The sequence below is a fragment of the Oryctolagus cuniculus genome, chromosome 9, assembly GCF_051225735.1.
Source record: "Oryctolagus cuniculus isolate XC-2025 breed Fujian yellow rabbit chromosome 9, ASM5122573v1, whole genome shotgun sequence".
NCBI classification, from domain to species: Eukaryota; Metazoa; Chordata; class Mammalia; order Lagomorpha; family Leporidae; genus Oryctolagus; species Oryctolagus cuniculus.
In genome coordinates this window covers 86185952-86213768 of record NC_142875.1, presented here as the reverse complement: position 1 = coordinate 86213768, position 27817 = coordinate 86185952, and the positions used below count along the sequence as shown (strand labels likewise).

At 37.9% G+C, this 27817-nt stretch overlaps 1 protein-coding gene and 1 pseudogene across 15 annotated transcripts in view; both read left to right on the top strand.

Moving 5' to 3' along the window:
- Positions 1-27817, top strand: part of PAN3 (poly(A) specific ribonuclease subunit PAN3) — a 153145-nt gene that overhangs the window by 49336 nt on the left and 75992 nt on the right. For 8 of the 14 annotated variants that reach the window (XM_008275215.5, XM_089304279.1, XM_051834120.3 and 5 more), the window contains 2 exons: positions 90-251; positions 25240-25387. The exons of 3 other annotated variants lie outside the window; for them this stretch is intronic. In XM_008275215.5, coding sequence (XP_008273437.3) covers positions 90-251; positions 25240-25387 — 310 coding nt within the window. The remainder of the gene's footprint in view (positions 1-89; positions 252-25239; positions 25388-27817) is intronic. 3 more of the 14 variants (XM_051834118.3, XM_089304282.1, XM_089304283.1) reach the window with 1 other exon arrangement.
- LOC127487696 (inosine-5'-monophosphate dehydrogenase 2 pseudogene) lies at positions 113-19501 on the top strand (annotated as a pseudogene). The gene is made up of 2 exons (XR_016213360.1): positions 113-251; positions 17730-19501. The product of XR_016213360.1 is annotated as an inosine-5'-monophosphate dehydrogenase 2 pseudogene (transcript).

Genomic DNA, 27817 nt, shown 5'->3' with positions numbered 1-27817 from the left:
ATTTTACCATTCCCCTGTCTTCTATATGTTAGTTTAGATTAGTGTGGGGATGTTAGGAGTGGCCTGGTTTCTTTCCTTCTTTTTCCTAGCCAAGGAAGTATCGCCTGGGGATGCTGGAAGAGAGGCTAGTTCCGATGGGATCAAAGGCACGGAAAGCAAAGAACCCTATTGGCTGCCTTGCCGACAGGTGTAAATCAGGAGTACCCATCAATATGGTTTGGTGGAACAGAGTCACAGAAAACAATTTACAGGTAAAAATGATTTTTATTAGACATTTTTGAAAGTGAATATCATGGCAACTTTCTGTATCTATGTGTGATGGCGGGTGTAAAAAGATTGGATGACCTATCTGAAATACCTGAGTGGTTTCTAAAATTTTTGAATCAAAGTGTAGTTAGTGGTTCAGTAACCAACTGAATGATTTTTAGCTTCAGTGGCTTTTTAAGCTTCTCCTGTTTCTGTATTTTCCTCTTAAACTTGTTAACATTTGAGATCAATTAGTTTTTAATACAGAGTTACTTAGGGTATTACACTCAAAAGTCATGTTATAAAAGTTAGTACAGAAAGTCCCATTTGTTTAGAATCTGAACTTTATATATAGATATATATATATCTATATATCTTTTATATATAATAGCTTTATATATTTTCTTTCTTTCAACTTTTGATAGGAAATAAAGATTGTGTATAAACAAACATCAGATTTCCTCTAAAATCACATTCAATGGTATGTTGTCATAGGGTCATTACAGATGCATTTCAGTCTTTGACTCTGCCTTTTGTTGTCAGTTCTAAACAATGAAAAGTGAATTTTAATAATTCAAGGGCTAGTCCCTATATGATGTTGAAGTACCTGTAAAAATTTCATATTCCATTTTAGTTTGGATTATAACTGGTAATTATTTTATAGTATAGATAATGCTTTTGGTCAAAATTTTCAATTTAGCCAGAAGTAGTAGCATATTTTCTTTCTAAATTTTGAGTAAATTAGTTTTAAAAATAATTCCTAGCCAATCTCTGCAATCCCACGTGTACAAAGCATAAAAAAATATTACAAATTTCACAACTTGGCTTTATTTCTGTCTCCTACCTTATAAACAGATTCTACAATATCATTTTTTTTTTTAATTCAAAAATTTACATGGAGGGAGGGAGAGAGGGGAAGATTGGGAGGGAAGGAAGGAGGGAGCCGGTGGTTACAGTGGCTGGGATGAGCCAGGCTGAAGCCAGGAGCCAGGAACTTCTTCAGGTCTCCCACATTGGTAGCAGGGGCCAAAGCCCTTGGGCCATCCTCTGCTACTATCCCAGGCTAGTAACAGGGAGCTGCATCAAAAGTGGAACAGCTGGGACACGACCCAGCTAACACGTGGTAAGCTGGCATTGCAGGCAGCATCTTTACCTACTACTTCATAATACCAGCCTCTCTTGTTTTGTTCAGTATAGATACACTAGCAATATATATGCCACCTTGGGCACAAGAACAAAAATGTTACTCTCAAACATGTTGCAAAATGTGAGATTTGTCCCAAATGAAATTTTGGTAGTGTTTGTTCCCCCCCTAAAGATAATGGAAAGCCAAAGGGTTTCATATATCATGTATGTACTTAAAATACTGTTGGAAAATTTTGGATTTGTCAATTAGGAATAGTGTTTTACCTGAATTTTTCTTGTCTTTGGGATCAGTAGGAGAGATTAGAGATGGGATTTTTTTCAATTTTGAAAAGAAAACCTGAAAGTAAATTGAACCCTGCCTGTGTAAGAACAGATAGATGTGGTACTAGAACTGCTTGTGAGTTGTGGGGATGTTATACTTAGCAATGCAGAGGTGTAGACACTAGGCTTCTCTGCCACTGTCCCTCCCTCCCTGCCATTTATCAACAGTAGTAGTTTTGAGGTCACTTTTGTCTGTGTAAGAACATATACCAGAGTTATGCTTTTTTGTTAAGACATCTAGTAATAAATTTGCATTAATGTGTATGAAAGATTAAATTGGTGTCTAATATTTCAAATACTGTTATTTTATGCTTCAAAAAGTTTTTTTAAGGAGACGCAGAATGTTAATACTCTGAATTTGAGCTTTTTAACTCTAAAATGCCTTACATTTATCAGTCATGTTTGAAGTATTGAGAAAAATGCAGTTCTTCTCCATTGCTGTCTTTGGGAATTCCTAAACTGGGGACCTGAAGATTATGTTAGTATATATTTTTTATATTTTAGTAAGAAAAATAATTTTATATATCAATTCCCTAAGATTTTTTTTGGTTTTGGGTAATGTTTACCCTTTAATATTATTTTTTATTTTTAACACATAAAGGTTTAAATTGTTAGCCATAAATATTAGTCTTTTGTGTTCCACTGATTTTCTTTCCTTTAAGGCTTAGGTCCTAGGCCCAGTGTTGTGGCACAGTGGGTTAAGCCATCGCCTGCAGTGTTAGCATCTCATTTGGGGGCCGGGTTGAGTCCTACCTGCTCCCTGCTAATGGACCTGGGAAAGCAGTAGAAGATGGCTCAAGTACTTGGGCCATTGCACCCAACTGACCCAGAAAAAGCTCCTGTCTTCGGCTTGGTCCATCCTGGCTGTTGCGGCCATTTAGGAAGTAAACCAGAAGATGGAAGATCTTCCTCTCTCTGTAACTATGACTTTTCAAATAAGTAAATTTTTAAAGCTTAGGTCTTTTCAGGTTAGAAGAATATTTATATTTATTTTAATAATCATAGCTAACAGTAGTTCTTAATTGTCTTGTGCCATGCACCATGCTAACTTTTATATACATTGCCTTTTGGGCTTCCTAATATCTCATGGGATAAATGTATGTGAAATGAAGAAACGCATTCAGAGAAGCTGAGTAATGTTAAACAGTCAGTAGAGGAGACAAAATTTGTGTTTTTTTTTTTTTTTTTTAAAGTTTCATTTATTTATTTTGAAATAGAGAGGGTGAGAGATCTTCTGTCTGGTGATTCACTCCCCAGATAGCTGCAAAGGCCATGTCTTAGCCAGGCTGAAGCCAGGAGCTTCATCTGGGTCTCTCATGTAGGTGGCAGGTGCCCAGGCACTTGGACCAACTTCTCTTGCTTTCCCAGATACATTAGTTGGGAGCTGGATTGGAAGTGGAGCAGTCAGGACAGAAACTGATGCCCATATGGGCTGCTGCTGGTGTTGCAGGTGTCAGCTTTACCTGCTATGCCACAACACTGGCCCCAGGAGCCAAAACTTGAACCCATGTTTTCACTTGGATGTGATACAGTTCTAACTGCACTGGTTTACTGAGCTTATATAGGACAGCATTTCTTAAGAGTAAGATTGCACATGTAATTTTCTAGACATGGACTGTAGCTTATGCCCAAGTGTGCTGCTTTATTAAGGTCAATTCTTTTCCATATAATTTATTTTTCTCAGTGATATTTTCCTGCCTTTCTGGAACTTTAGGCGTTTCTTTACATTGATTTCTTCTTTTTTTATTTTTATTTTTTTTTTTTTTTTATTTTTTTTATTTTTTTGACAGGCAGAGTGGACAGTGAGAGAGAGAGACAGAGAGAAAGGTCTTCCTTTGCCGTTGGTTCACCCTCCAATGGCCGCCGCGGCCGGCGCGCTGCGGCCGGCGCACCGCGCTGATCCGATGGCAGGAGCCAGGAGCCAGGTGCTTTTCCTGGTCTCCCATGGGGTGCAGGGCCCAAGCACCTGGGCCATCCTCCACTGCACTCCCTGGCCACAGCAGAGGGCTGGCCTGGAAGAGGGGCAACCGGGACAGAATCCGGCGCCCCGACCGGGACTAGAACCCGGTGTGCCGGCGCCGCTAGGCGGAGGATTAGCCTAGTGAGCCGCGGCGCCGGCCTTTTTTCTTTTTTTTTTATTTTTATTTTTTTTTTATGATTTCTTCTTTTAGAAAAGATTTATTTATTTATTTGAAAGACAGAACTACAGAAAGAGACGAAGAGACAGAGAAAGAGGTCTTCCATCCTCTGGTTCCCTCCCCAAATGAACACAATGGCCAGAGCTGGGCCAAGCTGATGCCAAGAGCCCGAAGCTCCTTCCTGGTCTCCCATATAGGCGCAGGGGACCCAAATGCTTAGGTCATCTTCTACTGCTTTCCCAGGAGCATTAGCAGGGAGTTGAATCGGAAGTAGAATATACAGGACTTGAAATGGTGTCCATATGAGGTGATGGCTTTCACCATTATACCAGAATTTTGGCCTCTTTACATTGATTTCTTAATCTTGACCTACTGTTTGGCCTTTTTCAGCTTCTGAAAATAAAATGAATACCAAACAACAAAAAGCTTAACAAAATCTTTTAGATTTTCAACTCAAGTGATGAAATATAATCACTCATACTGCCTTTATTCTCCTTAGCACCAGATTTCTAACATGCATGATTGTCAACCTTTTGTTACTTACTAATCTTTTTGTTTTCCACCAAGAACAGTGATTTCATGTTTTCACTTTAGAATTAAAGAGATAAAATTTTCTTCAGTCTCTTGTCATTTTATAGAGACTAAATTTATTCTTCATATGGCATTAGAAATACTGATAATATGGCCTTGGTTAATCCTCCACCTGTGGCGCTGGCATCCCATATGGGCCCCGAGTTCTAGTCCCAGTTGCTCCTCTTCCAGTCCAGCTCTCTGCTGTGGCCCGGGAGGGCAGTGGAGGATGGCCCAAGTGCTTGGTCCCTGCACCCGCATGGGAAACCAGGAGGAAGCACCTGGCTCCTGGCTTCAGATCAGCGTGGCTCCGGCCGTAGCGGCTATTTATGGGGTGAAGCAACGGAAGGAAGACCTTTCTCTCTGTCTCTCTCTCTCTCTCACTGTCTAACTCTATCTGTCAAATAAAAAAAAAAATACTGATAATACCCAGTTGCTCTCCATTAATGTGTTTGTGGAATTCCCAACTAGGGACCCATGAAATCTTTTGTACTATTTTTCTTCATTTATTTACCACCTGTTTATTCCTTAAATGTGTACAGTTTCATGTCACCAAATTTCTGCTGACACTGTTCTCTCTCTGTTTTTAAATGTTATATTTATTTGTAGACTTGAAAGCCAGTTAGAAATCTTCCATATGCTGGGTCACTCCCCAAATGGCCACTATAGCCACACTAGGCCAAGGTGAAGATAGGATCTTGGAATTCCATTTGGGTCTGCCATGTGGGTGCAGGGATCCAAGCACTTGGGCCATCTGGTGCTACCTTGCTAGGGTCATTGCAGGAAGCTGGAAGGGAAATGGAGCAGCCGGGACTCAAACCTGTGTTCATAGGGGATTCTGGTGCAACAGGTGGTAGCTTAAGCTGCTGTGCCGTAGCACCAGCCCCTGAAACTGCTCTCAGAGTTTGTTGTAGATCTCCTTAATTGCTAAATCTAACAGTTTCATGCAGTTCCTAGACTGCTGGCTATGTTTATTTTTGAAACACTTTTCTCTTTGCACTCTTAACTCTTTGTTTCATTCATGATTCCTTTTTAATTCTGCTCTTTGTATGTTCTTTTCTTTGCATGCTCTTTGTTTATCCCTGAAATTTAAATAAAGTTTAAACTGTCTTCTGAGTTCAAGATTCAGATTTCTTGTGCTTTCTGATATCTTTGCATGTAATTTATATCCCCCATCATTGCAGATCTGACATGTTTAAACTTATTTTTCTGTTCTCCACATCTGCTTTTTATGTATTCTCCTATGTTTCTACTTCAGTTAATGGTATTATCATCTTCCCAGTCACTGAGACTAAATATCTTTTGACTTCTCCTTTTCTGCCATCTCCCACATTCTGCCACTTACTATGAGACGTTAACTCCTGAGGTTTGGCTACCAATACATTGGGTAATAATACAATTCCTATCATATTGAATCTTTGTAACAACAACCACATATTATCCCCATTTGATTAAAAAAAATGAAAATTGTGTGTTAGAAAAACCTAATGCTAGTTTGATTTAGCATCCCTAATCTGAAAATTTGGAAACAGAAATGCTTTGTAATCTGAAACCTTTTAAGTACCACAAGGCGCCACATATATTTGTGGAAAATCACAGACTGACCTCATGCAGTGGGTTGCAGTCAAAATGCAGTCCATTAAAAATGTTGTGTAAGTTACTGTCAGACTGAGTGTGTATAAGGTTTATATGGAGCAAATGAATTTTATCTGTAGATTTGGGTCTTTCTTTTCCTCATGATTTCTTATATATGTGCGATTCTTCAAAAATCTGAAACACTTTTGGTCCTAAGCATTTGGATATCCTCTATGTGGTAGAGCTGGGATGCTAGCCAAAATGTATTTAATCCTAAGCCCAGAAGTTTTCCTGTTATATTGTTTGCCTCTAATCCTTGTTTAAAAATCTGCAGCATCTCCCTCCTTTCCTTGTTTTCAGCTGTGACATCATTTACACTTTATGCATAAACATCTTCTGAGTAATTTTTGTCAAATCATCTCCATCTGTCATATCCTGCCTTTCAAAGGCTGTCTCTCCATATCCATCCACATATACTACATTCTTATATAGTATCTTTTGTATTATATATATTATGAAATATGGTGTCGGTTCTCTGTACTATTGTTAAATGAACCTGAAAAAAACATCTTTCTTGGTTTTTCTTCAAGAGATGACTGAAATGCTACCTCCTTGTGAATACTTACTCAATTATCTGGCAGGGGAGGCAGGGAACATATGTATATATATTTGAGTATGAGTGTGTGTGTATACTGTTTTCCCATTTTTAGAATACTTGGTGTTTACCAGTTTCATTCTGTTTTATAGTAAATTTTCTTAACTGTTTGTCTTTTCCCACTGAATTGTAAGTAATCGAGGCTAGCCATATGTGTGTTCTATTTTTCTTAAGGTATTATGCTTGTTTGAAAATGCCACAGCTTAATTTTCTTTTATTGTATAATAGATTTTGTAAAATTTCATTCTGAGACATTTATGTTTTTAAGAAAATTGATCATACTTTTTTTAAAAAGATTTATTTATTTGAAAGGCAGAGTTTACATAGAGAGGGAGAGACAAAGATCTTTCATCCTCTGGTTGCTCCCCAGATGGCCACTTTGGTCTTAGCTGGGCCAGTCTGAAGCCAGGAGCCTGGAGCTTCTTCCCACATGGGCAGCAGGAGCCCAAAGACTTGGGCCGTCTTCCACTGTTTTCCCAGGCACATTAAGAGGGAGCTGGATCGAGTGTGGAGTGGTGAGACTGGAACCAATGCCCACATGGGATGCTGGCATGGGCAGGCTTACCTGCTACACCACAATGCCTTTTTCACTGGTTTTATTTGAATTTTGTAACAACTGTTAGTACTATTTAGTTTTAGTGTCTCAATTGTTTTAGACCTAAAGTTGGTAATTTCTTTTGAAATATTAGAGATCTTCCATTCCTTAAAAAAAAATCAATGTTTAATAGTATCCAGTTATTCTTGATAATTTTTAGTATTCTGATCATGGTAATAGTTTTAATTACCTCTCAACAGTGTTTTTTAGTGAAAAAACTTCCCCGTTTTGTATTATTCTCATAATCGAACACCAGCAGATGGTAAATGGAAGATCATCTAAGACTCTGCCTTAGGAATACTTTATTTCATCTAAGTTCAAATGCACTTTTGTTCCGTGATTGTACAGGCCAAATGCCTTTGCTTGAGGTTAAAATATTTTATCACGTCTCCTATAGAATTGTTGTAAGGGAGCATATTTCCAAGCACATAAAAGATATTTCTATAAATGTTTTTTTTCTTTCATTTTACCATGGTGTCTCCTAAAGTAGGTCTTCGTGTATAGTTATTTATAGAGTACTATGTGTAGTTATATTCATGTGTATATGTCATCGTGGTATGTGTAGAGTGGTGCAGTGATATTTAACTTTCTAGTGACTTACATTTCAATGCTGACTCACTTGAGTATTTTCAAAAATTAGTTTTGATTTGCTTTTTTCAGGCAAAGGGTAACAGTGTAACAGTGTGTTTCTTCACATAAAAATTTTGTGTAAAATTCTTGGGAAATACATGATTTTATAAACTTCTTATGATGTTATAGATTAAGTTTTACCTGAAAGTAATAACATGTTAAATCTTGTTCATTTGGTCTCAGATCTTAGAAAATAGTGAGATTTTCTATCATAGCTTATCATTATTACTCTTAGTTTATCCAGCAAACAGCAAGGACTGTTTTTCTGTTAGGGGACCCATCTGACTTCATTATCTACTTTTCAGCATTTCTTTTGATGATATTTTCCCCTCTTCTGCTCTGATCAGATGGCATTTCTGGTACAAGTGTTTTAAAATGTTCACATTAAATCTCTTGGCCCACAGGTTCTCTTGCTTATTGCTGGTGCTTTTAAAATCTCAGAGAGCTTTTGAACTCACTGGATATGCTTCATCTTTAGTTATTCTCTAGGTTTTGTTGTCTGTATGTTCAAGGAAAAGGGGAATTTAGGCTTTGAATGGAATGTATTGAAAATTATAACGTGAAGTTTCAGCTTAGCTGCTTCGGTTTCCTTGAGCCTTTGAAGAGTTGGGTAACTATGGTAAAGTGGCAGTGGCTCTACTTTAGCTATAGGATTTTGTGCCCTTCATTCTACTCCAGACCCTCTCTCCTCTTCTCTACAGTTCCTGTTGTTTAGCTATACCAATTTGTTTGAATCTACTCAGCCCTCACTTTCACTTTTGAATAATGACTTTGTCATACAGAGTCGGGAGAAAAAAGGCCATTGGGAATGAATTTCCTCAATTCTCAGCCCTCTGTATATTTTATTCATATCCTTTCTTAATCTTTTCCTCCTTTGTCAGACAAATAGATGCTCCTTTGCTGTGTGCTCTATAATTCATCATTGTTCCTTCTAGCAGTTTATTCTATCACCTATCTCTAATTTTTAGATTTTCTCTCCTTCAACATTGTAAAGTAAGAGGAAGAAATCAAACACAGTATGTTTAAATCTCTCTTGTTATTTGGGGAACCTTAGAACAAAGAGTGCTACATGAGGAGAAAGGTGGTTAGTTTGTTTAAGAAACTGCTGTACAGTTTGGGCAATGTTTGTTACTGTGGCTACTTTTCCATCTTTCATTTATCTTTAATTCCTTGTATGTTCCTTTTCCCTTTGAACACTGTATTAAAAACTTTAATAAGTTTACTAACTGCCAAAATTGGCAGTGTTTTTTAAAAAAGATTCTTATTTATTTGAAACCCAGAGTTTTATATAAGAGAGGAGAGGCAGGGAGAGAGAGAAAAGAGGGGAGATAACTTCCACTCACTGGTTCACAAATAAGATAGACATCTCCATTTATTTAGGTCTTTAACTCCTCACTGGTATATTTCATTGTTTGCTTTTAAAGATTTATTTATTTGAAAATTATAGTTACAGAGAGGCAGCAGGAGAGGCAGAGGCAGAGAAGTCATCGTCTTCTATCTGCTGGTTCATTCCTAAGTGGTCATAATGGCTAGGGCTGGGCCAGGAGATTCATCGGTCTTCCATGTGGGTGCAGGGGCTTTCTCAGGCACATTAGCAGTGAGCTGAATTGGAAGGGGAGCAAGTATCTTTATTATTTGTTTTTGTAGCCCTCTTGTCCTTTGCCTTTCCCTTAAAAACTCCTGAGCTCTTTTGCTGACTGTCTTCTCTTTTACTGTTCATAGTGCTTTTTGGTGTCCACAAATATCTTCATTACTTCAGCTACTTCTGTTTGGATTTGGATTTGACTTAAGTTGGTTTTTCCCCCTCCTCCAGGTTCTCTGCACTTACTCTAAATATTATATGAGGATACTTAAAAAGTTCATTGAAAACTAAAAATAATGTGCATTTTCTTTGAACTTTATTTTGTAAGATTTATTTATTTGAAAGAGTTACAGAGAGAAAAGGAGAGACAGAGAAAGAGGTCTTCCTTCCACTGGTTTACTCCCCAAATGACCACAGCAGCTGAGGCTGAGCCAGTCTAGTACTAGGTATCTGGAGCTTCTTCCATGTCTCCCGCACGGGTGCAGGGGCCTAAGAACTTTGGCTGTCCACTGCTGCTTTACCAGGCACATTAGCTGGCAACTGGATCAGAAGTGGAGCAGTGGGGACTAGAACCATCACCCAAATGGGATGCCATCTCTGTAGCTGGGAGCTTAACCTGTTCCGCCACAGTGCCGGCCCCTCCATGAACTTTTTTTTTTATTTTTTTTTATTTATTATTATTTTTTTTTAACAGAGTGGACAATGAGAGAAACAGAGAAAGGTCTTCCTTTACCATTGGTTCACCCTCTAATGGCTGCTGCAGCTGGAGCGCTGCGGCCGGCGCACTGCGCTGATCCAAAGCCAGGAGCCAGGTGTTTCTCCTGGTCTTCCATGTGGGTACAGGGCCCACTGCAGGGCCCAAGTACTTGGGCCATCCTCCACTGCACTCTTGGGCCACAGCAGAGAGCTGGACTGGAAGAGGAGCAACCAGGACAGAATCCGGCGCCCCGACCGGTACTAGAAGCCAGTGTGCCAGTGCCACAGGCGGAGGATTAGCCTATTGAGCCGCGGTGCCAGCCTCCGTGAACTTTCTGATGTATCTTTGTATTTCTAGTTTATTCTGAACATCTTCATCTATATTTCACAGGCCTTCACTTTCAGTAGGTTTAAAATGGCAACCATGTATTTTGCTTCAGACCTGTTCTTTCACTCATGCATGAATGAGTGTCACAAAGGACACTTATTCACAACTATATGTCCCTGTCTATCTTTGTTATTAATGTCACTCAGTATCTGATTTGTGAGACTGTTTTGACTCTTCTTTCCTTACCTGCCACATCTTTCATCTACTAAAATCTATTGCTTATGCTACTTTGAAATTATCTTCACTCTTTTGTTACTGAATTATAGTTTAACTCCAGCTTTGTTGCTTGGACTGTCAACATTATAGTATCTTACCTGGTTTCTTGCCTCTGATCTTACCTTTCAAATCACTTCATTATTACTTGATTTTTCTTTTCATTTGGTTTTTGTTTCTAGGAAAAAAATCTACATCCCTTTAGAAAGCATCCTAATATCTCTTTTTTCCTTTTTCAAAGATTTTTATTTTAATTTTATTTGAAAGGGTTACAGAGAGAGAAGTAGAGACAGAGATATCTTCCATCTAAACTAGTTCACTTCTCCAATGGCCACAATGGCAAGGGCTAGGCCAGGCTAAAGCCAGAGTCGGGCACTTCTTCCAGGCTTCTTTCTGGTCTTCCACGTGGGTATAGGGGCCAAAGCACTTGGGCCATCTTCCACTGCTTTCTCAGGCAGACTAGTAGGGAGTTGGATTGGAAGTGGAGCAGCCAGGACACAAACCAGTACCCATATGGGATGCTGGCATTGCAAGAGGTGGCTTTATCTGCTAAGCCATAACTGGCCCTCAGCACTGCCTCTTGATCTTGTTCCTGCTTCCTGCTGTGGACCTATTGAACATGGACCCTGAAAATTGCCACGTCTTCATGCTTCTGCCTTTGAGCTTTCTGTTTGAACATTCGTGTGGTTTTGTGTACCTCCTTCCCTCCATTTCTTTCACTCTGTTTTTGACTTGGCACATCTTTCTTTTGGGTTGAATTCAAGCATTTGGTCTTATGAACTAATTAGACAGCATTAGACACCTGCTCACTTATGCTATTGTCCTAATTATTTCTATAGCTCATTATAAAGGCTAATAGTTTATAGCTTATTGTGGATACTTAATGTTTTGTTTGATACATGGATGTTCTGATCTCTTGGGAGTGTAGCATTGTTTTGCGTTGAGGATACATTCAGTACCTGAGAGCTGCCAGCCTGTGAACATGCAGTGCCTGTGTTTTCCCTAACACAGTGTCTTTTATGTGTTACTGAATGAGTGAACATTAGTGGTTTTCTAGCTATATGAATGTTTGGCCTATTGCTAGTCCTGAAATATCATGTTTTGTAGTCTTAAATTGTCCCTTGATACTACTTCATGGCAAAAAATACCATTGTGGAAAACATTTGGAAATCTTAACAGATGTTAAATTTTGTGATTAAATATGGCAAGATTCCTGGTTAAGAAGAATGCTTCTAAATAATTCTGCCTACTTACATACTTTTATAACTATGGATAGAAGATATGCATAGATACAGAAAATAAGTGTAGCTGTATAAAGTAATTCTTACCTCTCTGAAATACATTGATGGTCTCAGTTTCCTGGTCTACTTGTTAATTGACTTAAATGGAAATTTATTTATTTATTTAGGGGAGTAATATTGGGAATAAACTGGGTCATATGCCCTGTGACGACTAATGATTACTGCTACTGGAGCACTTTGACATTTAAATAACTTCAGATTCTTTTGAGTATTAGATATGCAGTTAGTCTGGTTTTGCTTTTAAATGCCTTCTATCTTCCAGATACAGCTTTTCTTTTTTTATATGCCTTGATTCTAATGGTTTCAACTTAAAATGTTGCATACTTCATGTGAATTCTTGTAATAATACCACTCTACACTCAGGGATAATATGCAAACAAATAGGAAGTGGGGAATGGTATCCATGGTTTCATGATTTTCAAATCTTAACACATTTTTTAAAAACTTTTTGATAAAAATTATATAGTACACTTACTAAAAAAAAATCAGATACTACAGAAAAGTACAAATCGGAGAGCCAGATGTCCTCAACTATGTGAATAACTCAGAAGTTGAGTATATTTTGAAAATAAATTTTAAATTTACCATATTTGGATATGCTTGAATAAGAGGAAATGACAACCCATTAAATTAGAAGAAGAAAGGTCTTGTGGAAATGTGAACTTGGAGGTTCTGGTTAACCATTTGATTTCCCCTTTCTGTCCTACTCTGTTCCTCTTTATTCTGTGTTATTTATGAAATCTACAGACTAGTAAAATAGCTTTGAATAGGGCTGTTCTATCCATGGGTCTCTTCTTTTTATGCTTCTTAGATCACTGTAGCTTGGCAGAAGAGTTCCTTAGTCCTGCCTTTCCCTTCATTTTTGGTACTGCTTCTTCTGCCTTCCCAAGTAATTCACTGTTATTGGCTTTTGCAAGGAACGTACACACAAATATAGCACTTGAAATAAGAGAAACAAATGATATGAGCCCTGTGATTAACCTAGCTCACTGAATTGAGAGAGTTTCCAGGCTCCATGAAGGGAGAGAGACCTCAGGGAGAGCCTAGTAGTCTTTGTAAATTGAAGATATGAGATTGGAATTCCACAGTGTCATGGCATCAGTAGGTCAACAAGAACAAGTACTGAAGAGGAGAGAGCTCATACACAGAGCTCTGAAGATTTGTAAAGGGGATCCCCTTGAACTTGCCATTCAGTATTGATCATGAGGAGACTATTTGAGCTGAAAAAAGAAATCTCCAGAAAAGTCACAGGAAATGACTCTCAGAGCTTCCACAAGGCCAAAATTAGTTTCTGTTCTCCCCAGTGAATATGGAAAACTTTCTGCTTCATGAACGATCAAGTAAGGACTATTCAATAACAGGGCCAACTTAGCTTTAGAATAAATGCTTCCCTTATTTCTCCTAATGAATTTAAAAGCAAAACTCAAAAGAATCAAACTGATTTTTAAACAACTTACAGTGGAGAACAATGGTTTAGAATATTTTTGGGAATATATCACCAACCAAGGTATGGTATTGGCCATAAATAAAAAATTACCAGGCAGGTAAAGAAATGGGAAAATAAGATTCATAAGAAAAATATACAGTCAATCAACAGTTACCCAAAAATTAAACAGAAATAGTGTATAAGAATACCAGAAGATCACATTCTGTATGTTTAGGACAACTAGAGGAAAGGTTAAACATGCAATTAAAAACATGGAATAGATATTTTAAAAATCCGTGTTGAATTTTAGAGTTTAATTCCACAATATCTGAAATGAAAAATGTATTGGATAGAATTAATGACAGATCATATAGACACTGCAGAAGAAAGGAGTAGTAAACTTGAATGCATAACAATAGAGACAGTCTGAAAAACTACATGCAGAGGAAAAGCAAGCTGTGAGGTGACATCAAGTAGCCTAATATATATACTTGCATTTGGAGTCCCTGAAGAGAGGTGAGTGTGGGATATACAGAAAAATAAAACAAAACAAAACAAAAAAACTAATAATGGGCAGATACTGTCCAAATTTGTTGAACAGTGTAAACCTGAAGATCCAAGGCACTTATAAAATTGCAAGCACAAGAACCATGAAGAAAACTACACCAAGGCATGTCAAACAAGCAACCCCAGATGAAAGACCCATTTTTGAAGAACAGAGATTAAAGTTGCATGTTTGTCTTTGGAAATAATACAAGCCAGATAACGGTACAGCAGTATCTTTAAAATATAGGACAAACAGAAAATACCCAGAATTTTATATATGAATTTTTCTCCCAAAATGCAGTCAAATGAATGCGTATAAAACTGGTAAAACTTAAATCAGGGGGTAGTTCAGTTAAAATTATTACAGCAATATTAATTTCTTGGATTTGAAAATGTACTAGTGTTATTTTAGTTGCCTGGTGAAAGATAGTGAAAAGTACCACTTCTTCCGAATCTTTGCATAAAACTTAATTATTTTAAGGTAAAGACTTTTCAAACATACAAAATTGAAAGAATTCATCACCAGCAAATAAATACTTCAATAAATGTTAAAGGGGAGCCGGCGCCGTGGCTCAATAGGCTAATCCTCCACCTTGCGGCGCCGGCACACCGGGTTCTAGTCCCGGTTGGGGCGCCGGATTCTGTCCCGGTTGCCCCTCTTCCAGGCCAGCTCTCTGCTATGGCCAGGGAGTGCAGTGGAGGATGGCCCAGGTGCTTGGGCCCTGCACCCCATGGGAGACCAGGAAAAGCACCTGGCTCCTGGCTCCTGCCAGGATCAGCGCGGTGCGCCGGCTGCAGCGGCGGCCATTGGAGGGTGAACCAACGGCAAAGGAAGACCTTTCTCTCTCTGTCTCTCTCTCTCACTGTCCACTCTGCCTGTCAAAAAAAATAAAAAATAAAAAAAAAAATAAAAAAAATAAAAAATAAAAAAAAATAAATGTTAAAGGAAGCACTTCAGGCAGAAGGAAAATGGTACCCCATGGAAATCTGGATCTACACAAAGGGAGAAAGAGCGGGAGAAACAATAACTATGTGAATAAATTTGAGAAAGTTTTTTCCTTACACTCTAAGTGTCTTTGAAAGATAATTGACCATTCAAAGCAAAATTAGTAACAGTGGGCTTATAAGGTTTATAACACATCAGTGATAAGACTAGCAAAAAGACTATCTCAAGAGAGAAAATGGAAGTATAATATCGTGAGCTTCTTACGCTGTGTGTGATGTGGTATGAAGATACACACCAAAGGCAACTGCTCCAACATAAGAACAGAATTACAGCTGGTAAGTCTAGAAAGGATATAAGACGAGATTAGAAAAATATGGTTTATCCCAAAGAAGGCAAAAAGAAAGAGGCAAAGAAAAAAGGAAACAAAGGATGTCAGATGGAGCAGAGAAAACAGTTAGCAACTGATAGCTTAAACCTCGGCATATCCATAATCATATTGAATGTAAGTATGCTATACATCAGTAGTAGGCAGATATATTCAGGTTGAGCTTTAAAAACCTGTCAGATTTATTTGGTTGAATCTTATAAGAAACTGACTTGAAACAAAACAGCAAAAATCAGTTAAAAATTATACTATGCTAGTCAGTAGAAAGCTGGCATTACTGTATTTGTTTCAGAAAAATTAGATTTCAAAGAAGACAGTATTCCCAGGGATAAAGAAGGCCATTCAAACAAAGGAACAGTTTATAAAGATGATGGAAACCTCCCTAGAAGAAGACTTAGATGGCTTCATTGGTGAATTTGCCAGGTGTACAAGGAAGAAATAATGCAAATTCTTTGTGAACTTTCCCCAAAAATTGAAAAAGAGGGAATATATCCCAACTTACTGTGAGGTTATTATGATATCAAAAGTGGACATTGCACAAAAAGAAAATATAAATAACCTGTACATAGTTATAGAAATTTACAAAATTTTATTAAATATTCTAGCAAATATATAGAATGATAATACAATAGTAAGAAGAACTTGTCTCAATGTAAGATGGTTCAGTATTTTAAAAAAATCAATTAATGAATTATTTACCACAACCAAGCAAAGTCCTAAGATCATTTCAATGGAGAAAAAACATTTGCAAAATCCTACTTGCACTCGTTAAAAACTCTGGTAGCAAGTTGGTGCAGGGGTTAAGATGCCTATGTCCTACACTGGAGTTTGGAGTATCTGGACTTGAACCTTGGCTCTGGTTCTTGATTCTAGCTTCTTCCTAATGTAGACCCAGTGATGGCTCAAGTCATTGAGTTCTTGCCACCTCTATGGAAATCTGGCTTGAATTCATGGCTCCCAACTTCAGCTGCAAGTTGGGACTGTTGCTGGCACTTGGAATGAACCAGTGGTGGGAACTTTGTTTTTCTTCCTCTCAGAACAAACTCACAGTAAACTAGGAATACAAGGGAACAGCCTTAATCTGATACAGTGCATCTGTAAAAAGAAACAAAGCCTTAGCTAGTATAATACTTAGTGGGAAAAGCATTTAGTTTTTATCCACTAAGATCAGAAAGAAGTAAAGGAAAGTATCTGCTTTTACAACATTTGTTTAGCTTTTTACTGCACATTCTAGTGTGTTAAGGCAAGAAGAAATAAGAGATACTGATTGGATAGAAGTAAGTACAAGTGTATTTTTTGGGGGACATAATTATTGTAGATAAGATAGGATCTGGTTAAAAAAAAAACATTGAATTCCATAAAGTTGAATTAAAAACATAAGTTCATGTCCTAATTCATGGAACCTAAGAATTTCACCTTTTTTGGAAAAATCTTTGTTGATCTAATTACGGGTATTGAGATCATTCTGAATTGTCAACTGGGCCTGAAATCCTTCTAAGACTAAATTGGGAGAGATTTCACACATAGGAGAAGATGCTGTAAACGTGGAACAGATATTGGAGTGATATGGTTACAAGTCCAGGAATGACAGAGAATGCTTGGCAGACATCCAAAGCTTGGAGAGAAGCATGGAATGGGGTTTTCTCTAGACCCTTTGGAGGGAATGTGAACCCCAGTACTTTGATTTTGGTCTTAGGATTCTGAAACTCTTGTTTTAAGCCAATTGCTTTTTGATAATTTATTACATCAGCTATAGTAAACTGATGACATAGGTACTAGCAACAAATGCATACAAATTGAAATTTAAAACATTCAGGCACTTGTGGTATCATCAAAAATGTAAAATACCTAGAGACCAGTCTAACAAAAGTGGTTAAGAGTTCTACATTTAAAACTATGAAAAATGGGCTGGTGCTGTGGCATAGCGGTTTAAGCTACTTCCCACAGTGCTGGCATCCCATATGGGTGCTGGTTCAAGTCTCCACTGTTCCACTTCTGATCCAGCTCCCTGCTAATGAGCCTGGGAAAGCAGAGAAAGGTGGCCCAGGTGAAGGATAGACCCGGATGAAGCTTCTGGCTCTTGGCTTTGGTCTGGCCCAGCTGTGGCCACTGTGGCCATTTGGGGAGTGAACCAGTGCATGGAAGACTTTCTCTCTCTCTGCCTCTGCCTTTCCCTCTCCTTCTCTATAACTGTACCTTTCAAATAAATAAATCTTAAAAAAAAAAAAAAAAAAAAGAAAACCTCAAACTATGAAACATTCCAGTGAGGAGTTAAAGACTTAAATAAATGGAAGTGTTTGTCTTTTTCATGGATTGGAAGACTCAGTTATATTAAGATGTGAATTCTTGGTTTATATTGGCGTGGCCCAGACGGCAGAGGCCTCTGTGGCCTGGTCCTCTGAGGCATGCGGCAGTGCTCCTCATTGGCAATGGCTGACTGCTTGATAAGTGGGGGCACGTCCTCCATGCCCGACAACAGACTCACCTCACAGCAGCTCTTCAACTGCGGGGATGGCCTCACCAGCAACGACTGTCTCATTCTCCCTGGGTGCATCATCTTCACTGCAGACCAGGTGGTCCTGACTTCTGACCAAGAAGATCATGCTAAAGACCCCACTTCTGTCCTCACCCATGGACATTGTCACAGAGGCTGGGATGGCCATAGTAATGGCGCTTACAGGAAGTATTGTCTTCATCCACCACAACTAAATTCCAGGCTAATGAAGTTCGGAAAGTGAAGAAATACGAACAAAGATTCATCACAGACCCTGTGGTCCTCAGCCCCAAGGATTGAGTGTGGGATGTTTTTGAGGCTTCTGTGGAATCCCCATCACTGACACAGGCCACATGGAGAGCTGCTTGGTGGGCATCATCTCCTCAAGGAACATTGATTTTCTTAAGGAAGAGGAGCATGACTGTTTTCTAGAAGAGATCATGACAAAGAGGGAAGACTTAGTGGTTGCCCCTGCAGGCATCACACTGAAGGTAGCAAATGAAATGCTGCTGTGCAGCAAAAAGGGAAAGTTGCCCATTGTAAATGAAGATGAGGAGCTGGTGGCCATCATTGCCTGGACTGACCTAAAGAAGAACTGGGACTACCCACTGGCCTCCAAAGATGCCAAGAAGCAGCTGCTCTTTGGGGCAGCTATCGGCACTCATTAAGATGACAAGGACAGGCTGGACTTGCTAGCCCAGGTGGTGTAGATGTAGTGATTTTGGACTCTTCCCAGGAAAACTCCATCTTCCAGATCAATATGATAAAGTACATCAAGGAGAAATACCCCAATCTCCAAGCTATTGGAGGTAACGTGGTCACTGCTGCACAGGCCAAGAACCTCACTGATGCAGGGGTGGATGCCCTGTGGGTGGGCGTGCGAAGTAGCTCCATCTGGCCTGTGGGCGGCCCCAAGCAACAGCCATTTATAAGGTATACGAGTACACACAGCACTTTGGTGTTCCCATCATCACAGATGGAGGAATCCAGAATGCAGAGCATATCACCAAAGCTTTGGCCCTTGGGGCCTCCACAGTAATGATGGGCTCCCTCCTGGCTGCCACTACCGAAGCCCCTGGGGAGTACTTCTTTGATGGGATAATCAGGGTATGGGTTCTCTCGATGCCATGGACAAGCATCTCAGCAGCCAGAACCACTATTTCAGTGAAGCTGACAAAATCAAAGTAGCACAAGAGGTCTCTGGGGTCTTGGTCTGTGCAGGAGAAAGGGTCCATCCACAAATTCATCCCCTGATTGCTGGCATCCAGCACTCCTGCCAAGACACTGGTACCAAGAGCTTGACCCAAGTCTGAGCCATGATGTACTCTGGGGAGCTCAAGTTTGAGAAGAGGACATCCTTGGCTCAGGTGGAAGGTGACATCAATGGCCTCTGCTTATATGAGAAGTGGCTTTTCTGAAAAGGGGTTCAGTCCAGCACACACACACTCCTCCTTGGTTTTACAATAAAAGTTAAAAGAATGTGAATTCTCACCAAATTAATTCAGAGACTTGTTAGAATTTGTTAAAATCCTGGCAGACTATTTAATAGAAATTGACAGCCTTATTACTCTAATGTTCATATGAAAATATAAAGTACTTAAAAGCCAAACCAACTTAAAGAACAAAGATGAAAGACTACACTGTAAAGTTAAGAAATTGAAATAATGTATTTGCATCAAGCTAGACAACTCAATAGAACAGATTAGAGAGGCCAGAAATTAAATAACTAGTAGACTGTTGATTTCAATAAAGTAGAAAAACTAGAGGAGAGGAAATGATCTTTTTCAGCAAATGGAGAAGGGATCATTATGTATTTATATGCAAAATGTGTAATTAGACCCATCTGTCACGCTCCATACACAAATGATCTGAAAATAGCTCATAGTCTTCAAATGTAAAATTATAAAACTTAAGTCAAATATTTGCTCCTCTTGGTTAGACAAATATTTCTAAATACAGCCCCAAAAACATAACCCATAAAACACAGTTTGATAGAACAGACTTTATCAAAATTTAAGGCCTAAAGAGACAACTCATAGGCTAGAAAAAATAGTTGGTAACTCACATATCTGAGACAGGCCTTCTGTTGAGAATATAAATAATTTTCAGACTTCCATAATAGAAAACAAAAAGCCCTGTAATAGTGGCCAAAAAATGTGAGCAGACACCTTGAAGATACAGAATGGCAAAGAAGTCATTTGAGACGTGTAGACTTAAACCCCAGTGAGATGCCATGACACACCTGTTAGGACTAATGTGAAAAAGAACAACCAGAGCACATGAGCTTGAGAACACAGACCAGCTTATTTCTTACACAGTGCTGCTGAATGTATTAAAACAGTAAACTACTTTGGAAAACAGTTTGCTGACATCCAAGCCGTTCACTGTGTTTAACTATGTTTAATGAAACATAGGCACACACACAAAGTTGTGCAGATGTTCACGGCAGCTTATTTGTGATAGTCTAAAGTAGGAACAGTTTAAATGCCCAGTAAATGAAAGGATAAACAAACTTGTATGTCCATATTACTGAGTACTAAAATCAGCATTAATAACAGATATTGATAGATACAATGACATGAGTAAATTTTGATTCTGTGTGACAGAAGCTAGTGAAAAATACCATATGGTTAATTCATATAAAATTTTAGAATATTCTAGGGACAGAAAGTTGAACAGTGGTTGCCTGGGGTGGGTGTACAGTAAGCAGAGAAGGGTGGAAATGCAGAATTTAAGACTTTCAGCATGATGTATATGTTCATCTTCTAGATTTGGTTGGTAGTTGCTTGGTTGTATGCCTGTGTTAAGAGCTATTAGAGTTTATGCTTCAAATATTTATCATTTATTACTTGACAGTTATCTCTAAATAATGTTGTTAGCTAGGTCATGTTTACAACAGAGTGATTAATGATATTAGTCAATAAGGAAGGTCAAGCAAGCTTAATTAAACTTAGTATAAGTAGCTCTACAAGGGAAGGTATTTTATGGTTTTATGAATTTACTATGTGATTAAAAAGTTGGCCAGTATTCAAGATTATTCGTAGTTTCTCAATCATTCTTCCCATCAATATCATAATTTTTTTCTTACAGGCCTTTTTTGACATATTTGCAATGAGATATTACATATCTTATGTTCTGTTTTCATTAAACACAAACCTATTGTGTTTGTCCACCTAAATTTTGAAAGAATTTAGTGGATGTATTCTCTTATTGCACTGTTAATTGATTAGCCTCTTAAAGAGTATCTTTTTGCAATAGTAAATATTCTGCTTGTAGTATAATCCACCAGAGTATTAAATTTTACTTTAAAAACAACTTTTATTTGAGGTAATGTGATAGTAGAAAAATATAAAGTTTATTAAATTTGAATTTCAAACTTCATCACAATGTTATTGCTATTTTTTAAAAAGATTTATTTTTTTATAAGGCAGAGGCCGGGGGAGAGAGGTTTCCCATCCACTGGTTCATTCCCCACATGGCCACAATGGCCTGATTTCGCTGATCCGGAGCCAGGAGCTTCTTCTGGGTCTCCCACGCAGGTGCAGGGGCCCAAGGACTTGGGCCATCTTCCACTGCTTTCCCAGGCCATTGCAGAGAGCTGGATTGGAATGAGGGCAGCCAGGACTTGAAACAGTGCCCTTATGAGATGCTGGTACTGTAGGCAGCAGCTTTACCCACAACCCTGGTCCCCAGAATATTATTTTACTTGTAAAAAATATCCCTGTATTTATCATTTGAAAATGGAAGTTAATCAGTTGGGATCGCTAGATTAAAATGTTATCTTAATATATATTGATGATAATTACAGTAATACTATCTTTAATTACAGTAACCTTTATGTTTGTGTCTAAATGTCATCTAAAGTGCTCACAGCTAAACAAAACAAACTCCCAAATTATGCAGTTGAAGGGATATTAGCTCAAAAAGGGAGGTGGGATTTTTGCCCTTTTTTTTTTTTTCATTTACTTCCAATTCAGTTTCATAGATTTTTGACATCTGTTATTACTGTATAAAATTGATAGTTTATTAAAATTAATATAACTACAATTTACATAGTTTCTATTATAAATTTGTAGGCCCTTTATAATTCATTATAATATGATTTGCTTGTTGAAGGTACAATTTTCTTCCCTCTCCATCTTTTCTCCTTTATGGTATCCCTTTTAAAAATTATTTATATATTTTCAGTATATTTAAAGGCAGAGGAAGAGGGACAGACACAAAGAGACAGATTTTCTATCAGCTGGCTCATTCTCCAAATGTCTGCAGCAGCTAGGGTTGGGCCAGACCTAAGCCAAGAGTCCTACGGTGTAAGCTGGGACCCAAGTTCTTCAGTCATAATCTGCTGTCTCCCAGGACATGCATTAGCTGGAAAGCTGGATTGGAAGAGGAACCAGGACTTGAACCAGACACTTTGATATGTTATGTGGACGTCCCATACAGTATCTTTAAAATTAAAAAAGTAATTTTAAAAATATTTATTTGAAAGGCAAAATTATAGAGAGGGGGAGAGAGGGGGGGAGAGAGAGGGGGGGGGTCTTCCTTCTGGTATACTCCCCAAATGGCTTCAATGGCTAGCGCTGGGCCAGACTGAAGCCAGGAGCTGGGAGCTTCTGGGTCACCACAAGGTGCTGGGGCCCAAGCACTTGGGCCATCTTCCACTGCTTCCCAGGTGCATTAGCAGAGAATGGGATCAGAAGTGAAGCCAGCCAGGACTCAAACCCACACATGTATGGGGTATAGGTGCTGCAGGCAATGGCTTCACTTACTATACCACAAAACTGCCCCCCATACCCGCTTCTATGCAACATCTTAACTGCTGCATCAAATGCTTACCCTTTAAAGTTCCTTTAAAACAGGCTTTCAAAAATATTGTAAAGTAAATTTTAAATTGGAAAAGTTCAATTTTGAAATCACTCTATTATTGACTATAATTGTAAGATATACAAGTATGGGAAATGGAAACTGGCTAGTCTTTATTTCTCAGGAATACACTAAAAATGTTAAAACATGTATATTATTTTCCTTGTCTGATTTTGCTGCTGCCTTGTAATCTTGTAATCCTGAAACCCTGTGTCTTCTAGCCATTTTGAATTCTTATCAGTATATATGATAGTTTTTGTCTTTTTTTAAGATTTGTTTATTTGAATGTCAGAGTTATAGAGAGGGAAAGTGAGATCTTCCATCTTCTGGTTCACTCTCCAGATGGCCTTAATGGCCAGAGTTGGGCCAGGTGTCAGGAGCTTCTTCTGGGGCTTCCATGTGGGTGCAGGGGCCCAAACAGTTGGGCCGTCTTCCGCTGCTTTTCCAGGCCATTAGAAGAGACCTAGATCAAAAACGGAGCACTTGGGACCTAACCAGACCCTGTATGGGAACAGGCAGTGGCTTTACCTGCTAATATGCCACAATGCCAGTCCCTTTACCTTCACCTTGTAGGATAGGTTTAAGGTTAACTGGTTTGTGCTAGCTCTGACATATTTGTTATCCTGTTAAGTGGTTATTTGTTTCCTTATAAGCAGGAAAAAAATGTCAGTGAACTGTGGTGGTTTGTTTTCTATTCCAGAAATTAATGAATTTGCCATACATTTAAAGAACATATTACTATTTTGAGAAGTTTAGAATTCGAAAGGGTTTTAAAAATATACTTGAGGTGGGCCGGCGCCGTGGCTCACTTGGTTAATCCTCCACCTGCAGCTCTGGCATCCCATATGGGCACCGGGTTCTAGTCCCGGCTGCTGCTCTCCAGTGCAGCTCTCTGTGGAAAAGCAGTGGAGGATGGCCCAAGTGCTTGGGCCCCTGTGCCCTCGTGGGAGACCAGGAAGAGGTGCCTGCCTCCTGGCTTCGGATCGGTGTAGCTCTGGCCGTTGCGGCCATTTGGGGGGTGAACCATCAGATGGAAGATCTTTCTGTCTCTCTCTCTCACTATCTGTAACTCTACCTGTCGAATAAATAAATAAAAATAGGCCGGCTCAATAGGCTAATCCTCCGCCTTGCGGCGCCGGCACACTAGGTTTTAGTCCCGGTCGGGGCGCCAGATTCTGTCCCAGTTGCCCCTCTTCCAGGCCAGCTCTCTGTTACGGCCCGGGAGTGCAGTGGAGGATGGCCCAAGTGCTTGGGCCCTGCACCTGCATGGGAGACCAGGAGAAGCACCTGGCTCCTGCCATCGGATCAGTGCAGCGCGCCGGCGAGGGCGGCCATTGGAGGGTGAATCAACGGCAAAAGGAAGACCTTTCTCTCTGTCTCTCTCACTGTCCACTCTGCCTGTCAAAAAATAAATAAATAAATAAAATAAACAAATATACTTGAGGTGATGAAAAATAATTTATTTTTTTCTCTTTGGAAAATCTGCTTTGACTGAGACCTGATTAATTTTCAGGGTTTTATATCTTAGATGTGGCAGAAACTGAAATTTCATTCTGTATTTCTGGTATATTATAATTTCAGATTTAGTACTTCTTTAATATTTTATCACTTCATTTTTAATTTTGGCTGGTTCATAACTGCTAATATCATTTATTTTAGAGTTTATAAATAAATACTCTTGTTGTGTTCCAAATCTAGTATTTTGAACTCTGTCTTTGAAGTTTAAGGTGTGATTCATGTCAAATAAGGAACTTGTTCTAGGATTTTGTAGTAATTAGTTCTTCACTTTATTTTTTGCCTCCTATGGAAATTCACTGTGGACAACATGTAGGCTTTTTATGAATTTGATATACAGTTTCATACCATTCTAGTAGTTCATGAAGTACTGGAAGTACCATACCACTTGGATGTATAAAAATTTATATAATGCCACTATGGTATCACGTAGTAAATATATTCAGTATAACTCGTAGTAGGTGATGATGCCCAGACATTGGGCCTCTGTTCAGTTTTTTCTTTTATCTTGATTCCTTCTACATGTTTGCCTTCTTCTAAGTGTTTATCTTTACTCTGTTACTTAAATCTGTGGCAGCATATTGTTAGAGAAATATTTGTACATATAGAAAAGAGAAGTGATTAATTTTGGAAATAAGGTAGTTTTGTCCTTTATCCTGGTAGAAGTGGTAAAAGATATTAAATTTGAAACTTGTTGCTCAGTTTTGAGGTAGTGTCAACCTCCCAGTTCTCTAAAGTATGTTAGAATACTTCAGAAATGATGCATGCTTGACAATAAAGCCAAATTTCATATGTTAGAGATTACAGTCCTGCAGATGAAATGATCAGAATCCTCAAATTTGATTATCAGACTTTCCTTCAAGAAAGTTAGTCATACCACACCAAAATATGTAAACTTAAAATACTTGTAAATTCAGTAAACAGAACACTGTGGAATAATACCTAGTAGAGTCAATGTCTTTTTTAGGCTTGAAGTGTGTTAACTTAATATATTTGATTTTTAAATAGACACCAAATCCTACTGCAAGCGAGTTTATTCCTAAAGGAGGATCAACCTCCAGGCTGAGTAACGTGTCCCAGTCAAATATGTCTGCCTTCTCTCAAGTTTTCTCTCACCCATCCATGGGAAGCCCCGCTACTGCTGGATTAGCACCAGGTAAGTTGAGTAACTATTTCCAGTTAGTTCCAGATATCAAATCTGTAACCACTGTTTGCTGTTAATTTATCAGCACTGAAATTAAATAATTGAGTGATTCTCATTTGAACACATTATGAGTTTTATTCTGGGTTTTGGTTCCATAGACCAAATATGTATAGTTGAGAATTTTAAAGCAAAATCTAAATATAAATGAAATTATATATAAGAACTTTTAAGAGCACAAAAATAAAAGATAAAAATTATCTGGTTTTTGATATTCCTTTTTAAAGTCAATGATAATGCTATTTCATTGAAGATTTTTGTGCAATCATGAGAAACAGTATTGATTCTAAATACATCCTTTGATGTGTTGTCTTTTAGCTATTATAAATACTGTAGTAACTTCAAATTGGGTGAAGCGTTCCAAAGAATAGAAGGAAAAAGTGAATCATATTAAGTCCTACTGCAAGGAGTGAGAACTGCTTCTCAATCATTTTCTTCCAAGTACACTCAGTGCAGAAGAATTTGAGCCAGTTTGCTTATACTCAAGGGATCCTGAGGTGTAGTTCAAGTGAACGTTTAATAGACCTGTGATTCTGGAGGTCCTCTCTTTTATCTTTAAAACAATATAGATTTCTCATTTACTTTATTGTTATAAAAACATAAAAATTTCTTTGATAAGTAACATCACCAGGTGCCACTACTATTGTTTTGATTTGGAAAGTCAGGTAGGCTGTTGTATGGAATTCAGAGTTAGTATTAGCAAGTCATTTTGTATCTAAAATGTTTGAACTGCACAGATGTGCAGTTTCTTTAACTTGTACTGCAAAATCATGTTGTCATCTTGGACAGTGCAAGAAACAGACATAAGAAGAAATATATACCCATTAAAACAAAGCCAAAAGAACTATCTAGATTAGCTTGGAACTAGTACCAGGTTCAGGGCTTAATCTAGTAAGTAAAATAAATGTTGATTTTGATACTGGTATTTAAATCAAGGATCTTTTAGGGGAGAAAAATGAAGATAAAGATAACATTATGAAACAGAATGTGTATTAGTTTACAAAGTGTCACAAATACTCAAAGCTTGAACAACCTTGGTCTTGTCCAGGATTTTATCCTGTTTCCTTTCTCCATCTTTCTCTCTCTCGTTTTCCACCTTTCATCTCTCCAAACCACCTTCCTCTTATGTGGACCTCCACCATTTCTTCCATTAATTCTTTTCAGGTTCAGTTGAATTTATGAACATTTTCCCTTTTCCCTAGAGAGTGGGTTCAGAATTGACTATGATAGTCTAAAAGTTTTACTTGTAAGTAATATGGTACTTTGATTTTTCTCTTTGAGGTGTGTTCACATTGTTTATTGGTGCATAGTTTGCATGTCAGCTATAAATCTAAAATTTTTTAGACATTGTCCAAAATTCTGAGTATTATTGTAATTTACCTTGATATGTCTGTTTACAAAGCATCCATGATAATGGATCCATATGGCAAGCAGAAAACTGGCTTGCTTACTAATTCAGTGCCAATTAATTTTATCCTACCAGTACATCCTTCCCTGTATCAGAGATAAAATATTTTGTTTACATTCTATTGTGTGATCAGATTCTCCAATTTCATTTTAGAGTACTAGCGGTTTTGAATATTGAGGAGTTAAAATATTAAAGTGAGTTTTCATGCCTGAGAACCTTTTAATAAATCCATTACTTTAGTATTTTTTTAAGTTTTTCAGTAGATATTAACTTATTTCTAAGTAGGTGTTTCAGTGGTTCCAGTTGATTATCATAGTTTAAGGTGAAATTAATTTAAAAATTAAATTAACTGAATGCTTTTACATAGCTCAAGAATTAAAATGGCCATTCTGCTTACTTAATGATAAAAATAATTATTCTCTGGAACCATTGGAAATAGGTTAATGCTTTATATTAAATGTATTCCTGAATTCTTTTATTATTTTAAAAGTATTCATCATTCAAATGGCATCAACTGATTAAAGTATTTTCTGATAATATTGGATTGATGAATGTTTTTGCATTTATTACTTCTGTATATGTTTTTCTTTTAGTTAATGGCTAAAGACTCTGGAGATAAGCAAAGAAAAACAGCATTATTTTCAGGAAACTGTTTTGCCCCCTCCCTATCTTCAAGCATTTCTTATCCACAAATATTATTGTCTTTCATGAGAAAGGTTCTTGACATTTTCTTCTTTAAGATTATAGAATAAATAAGATTGTGGAGATTACCTACATTAGTGATGATTTCATTTATATTTAATGTTTCTTATTTTCTATAGATATAATTCATTGGTAATTTATTTCCTTTTTTAAAAATTTCTATTCCTAAAATTATTGCCCTTGAAAATGTGTCATATGAAAAATATTTAACCTGAAATATTTTGGACCGTGTATAATCAATCTAATGTCATTTTCTTCTAAAAGTTTGTTTTATT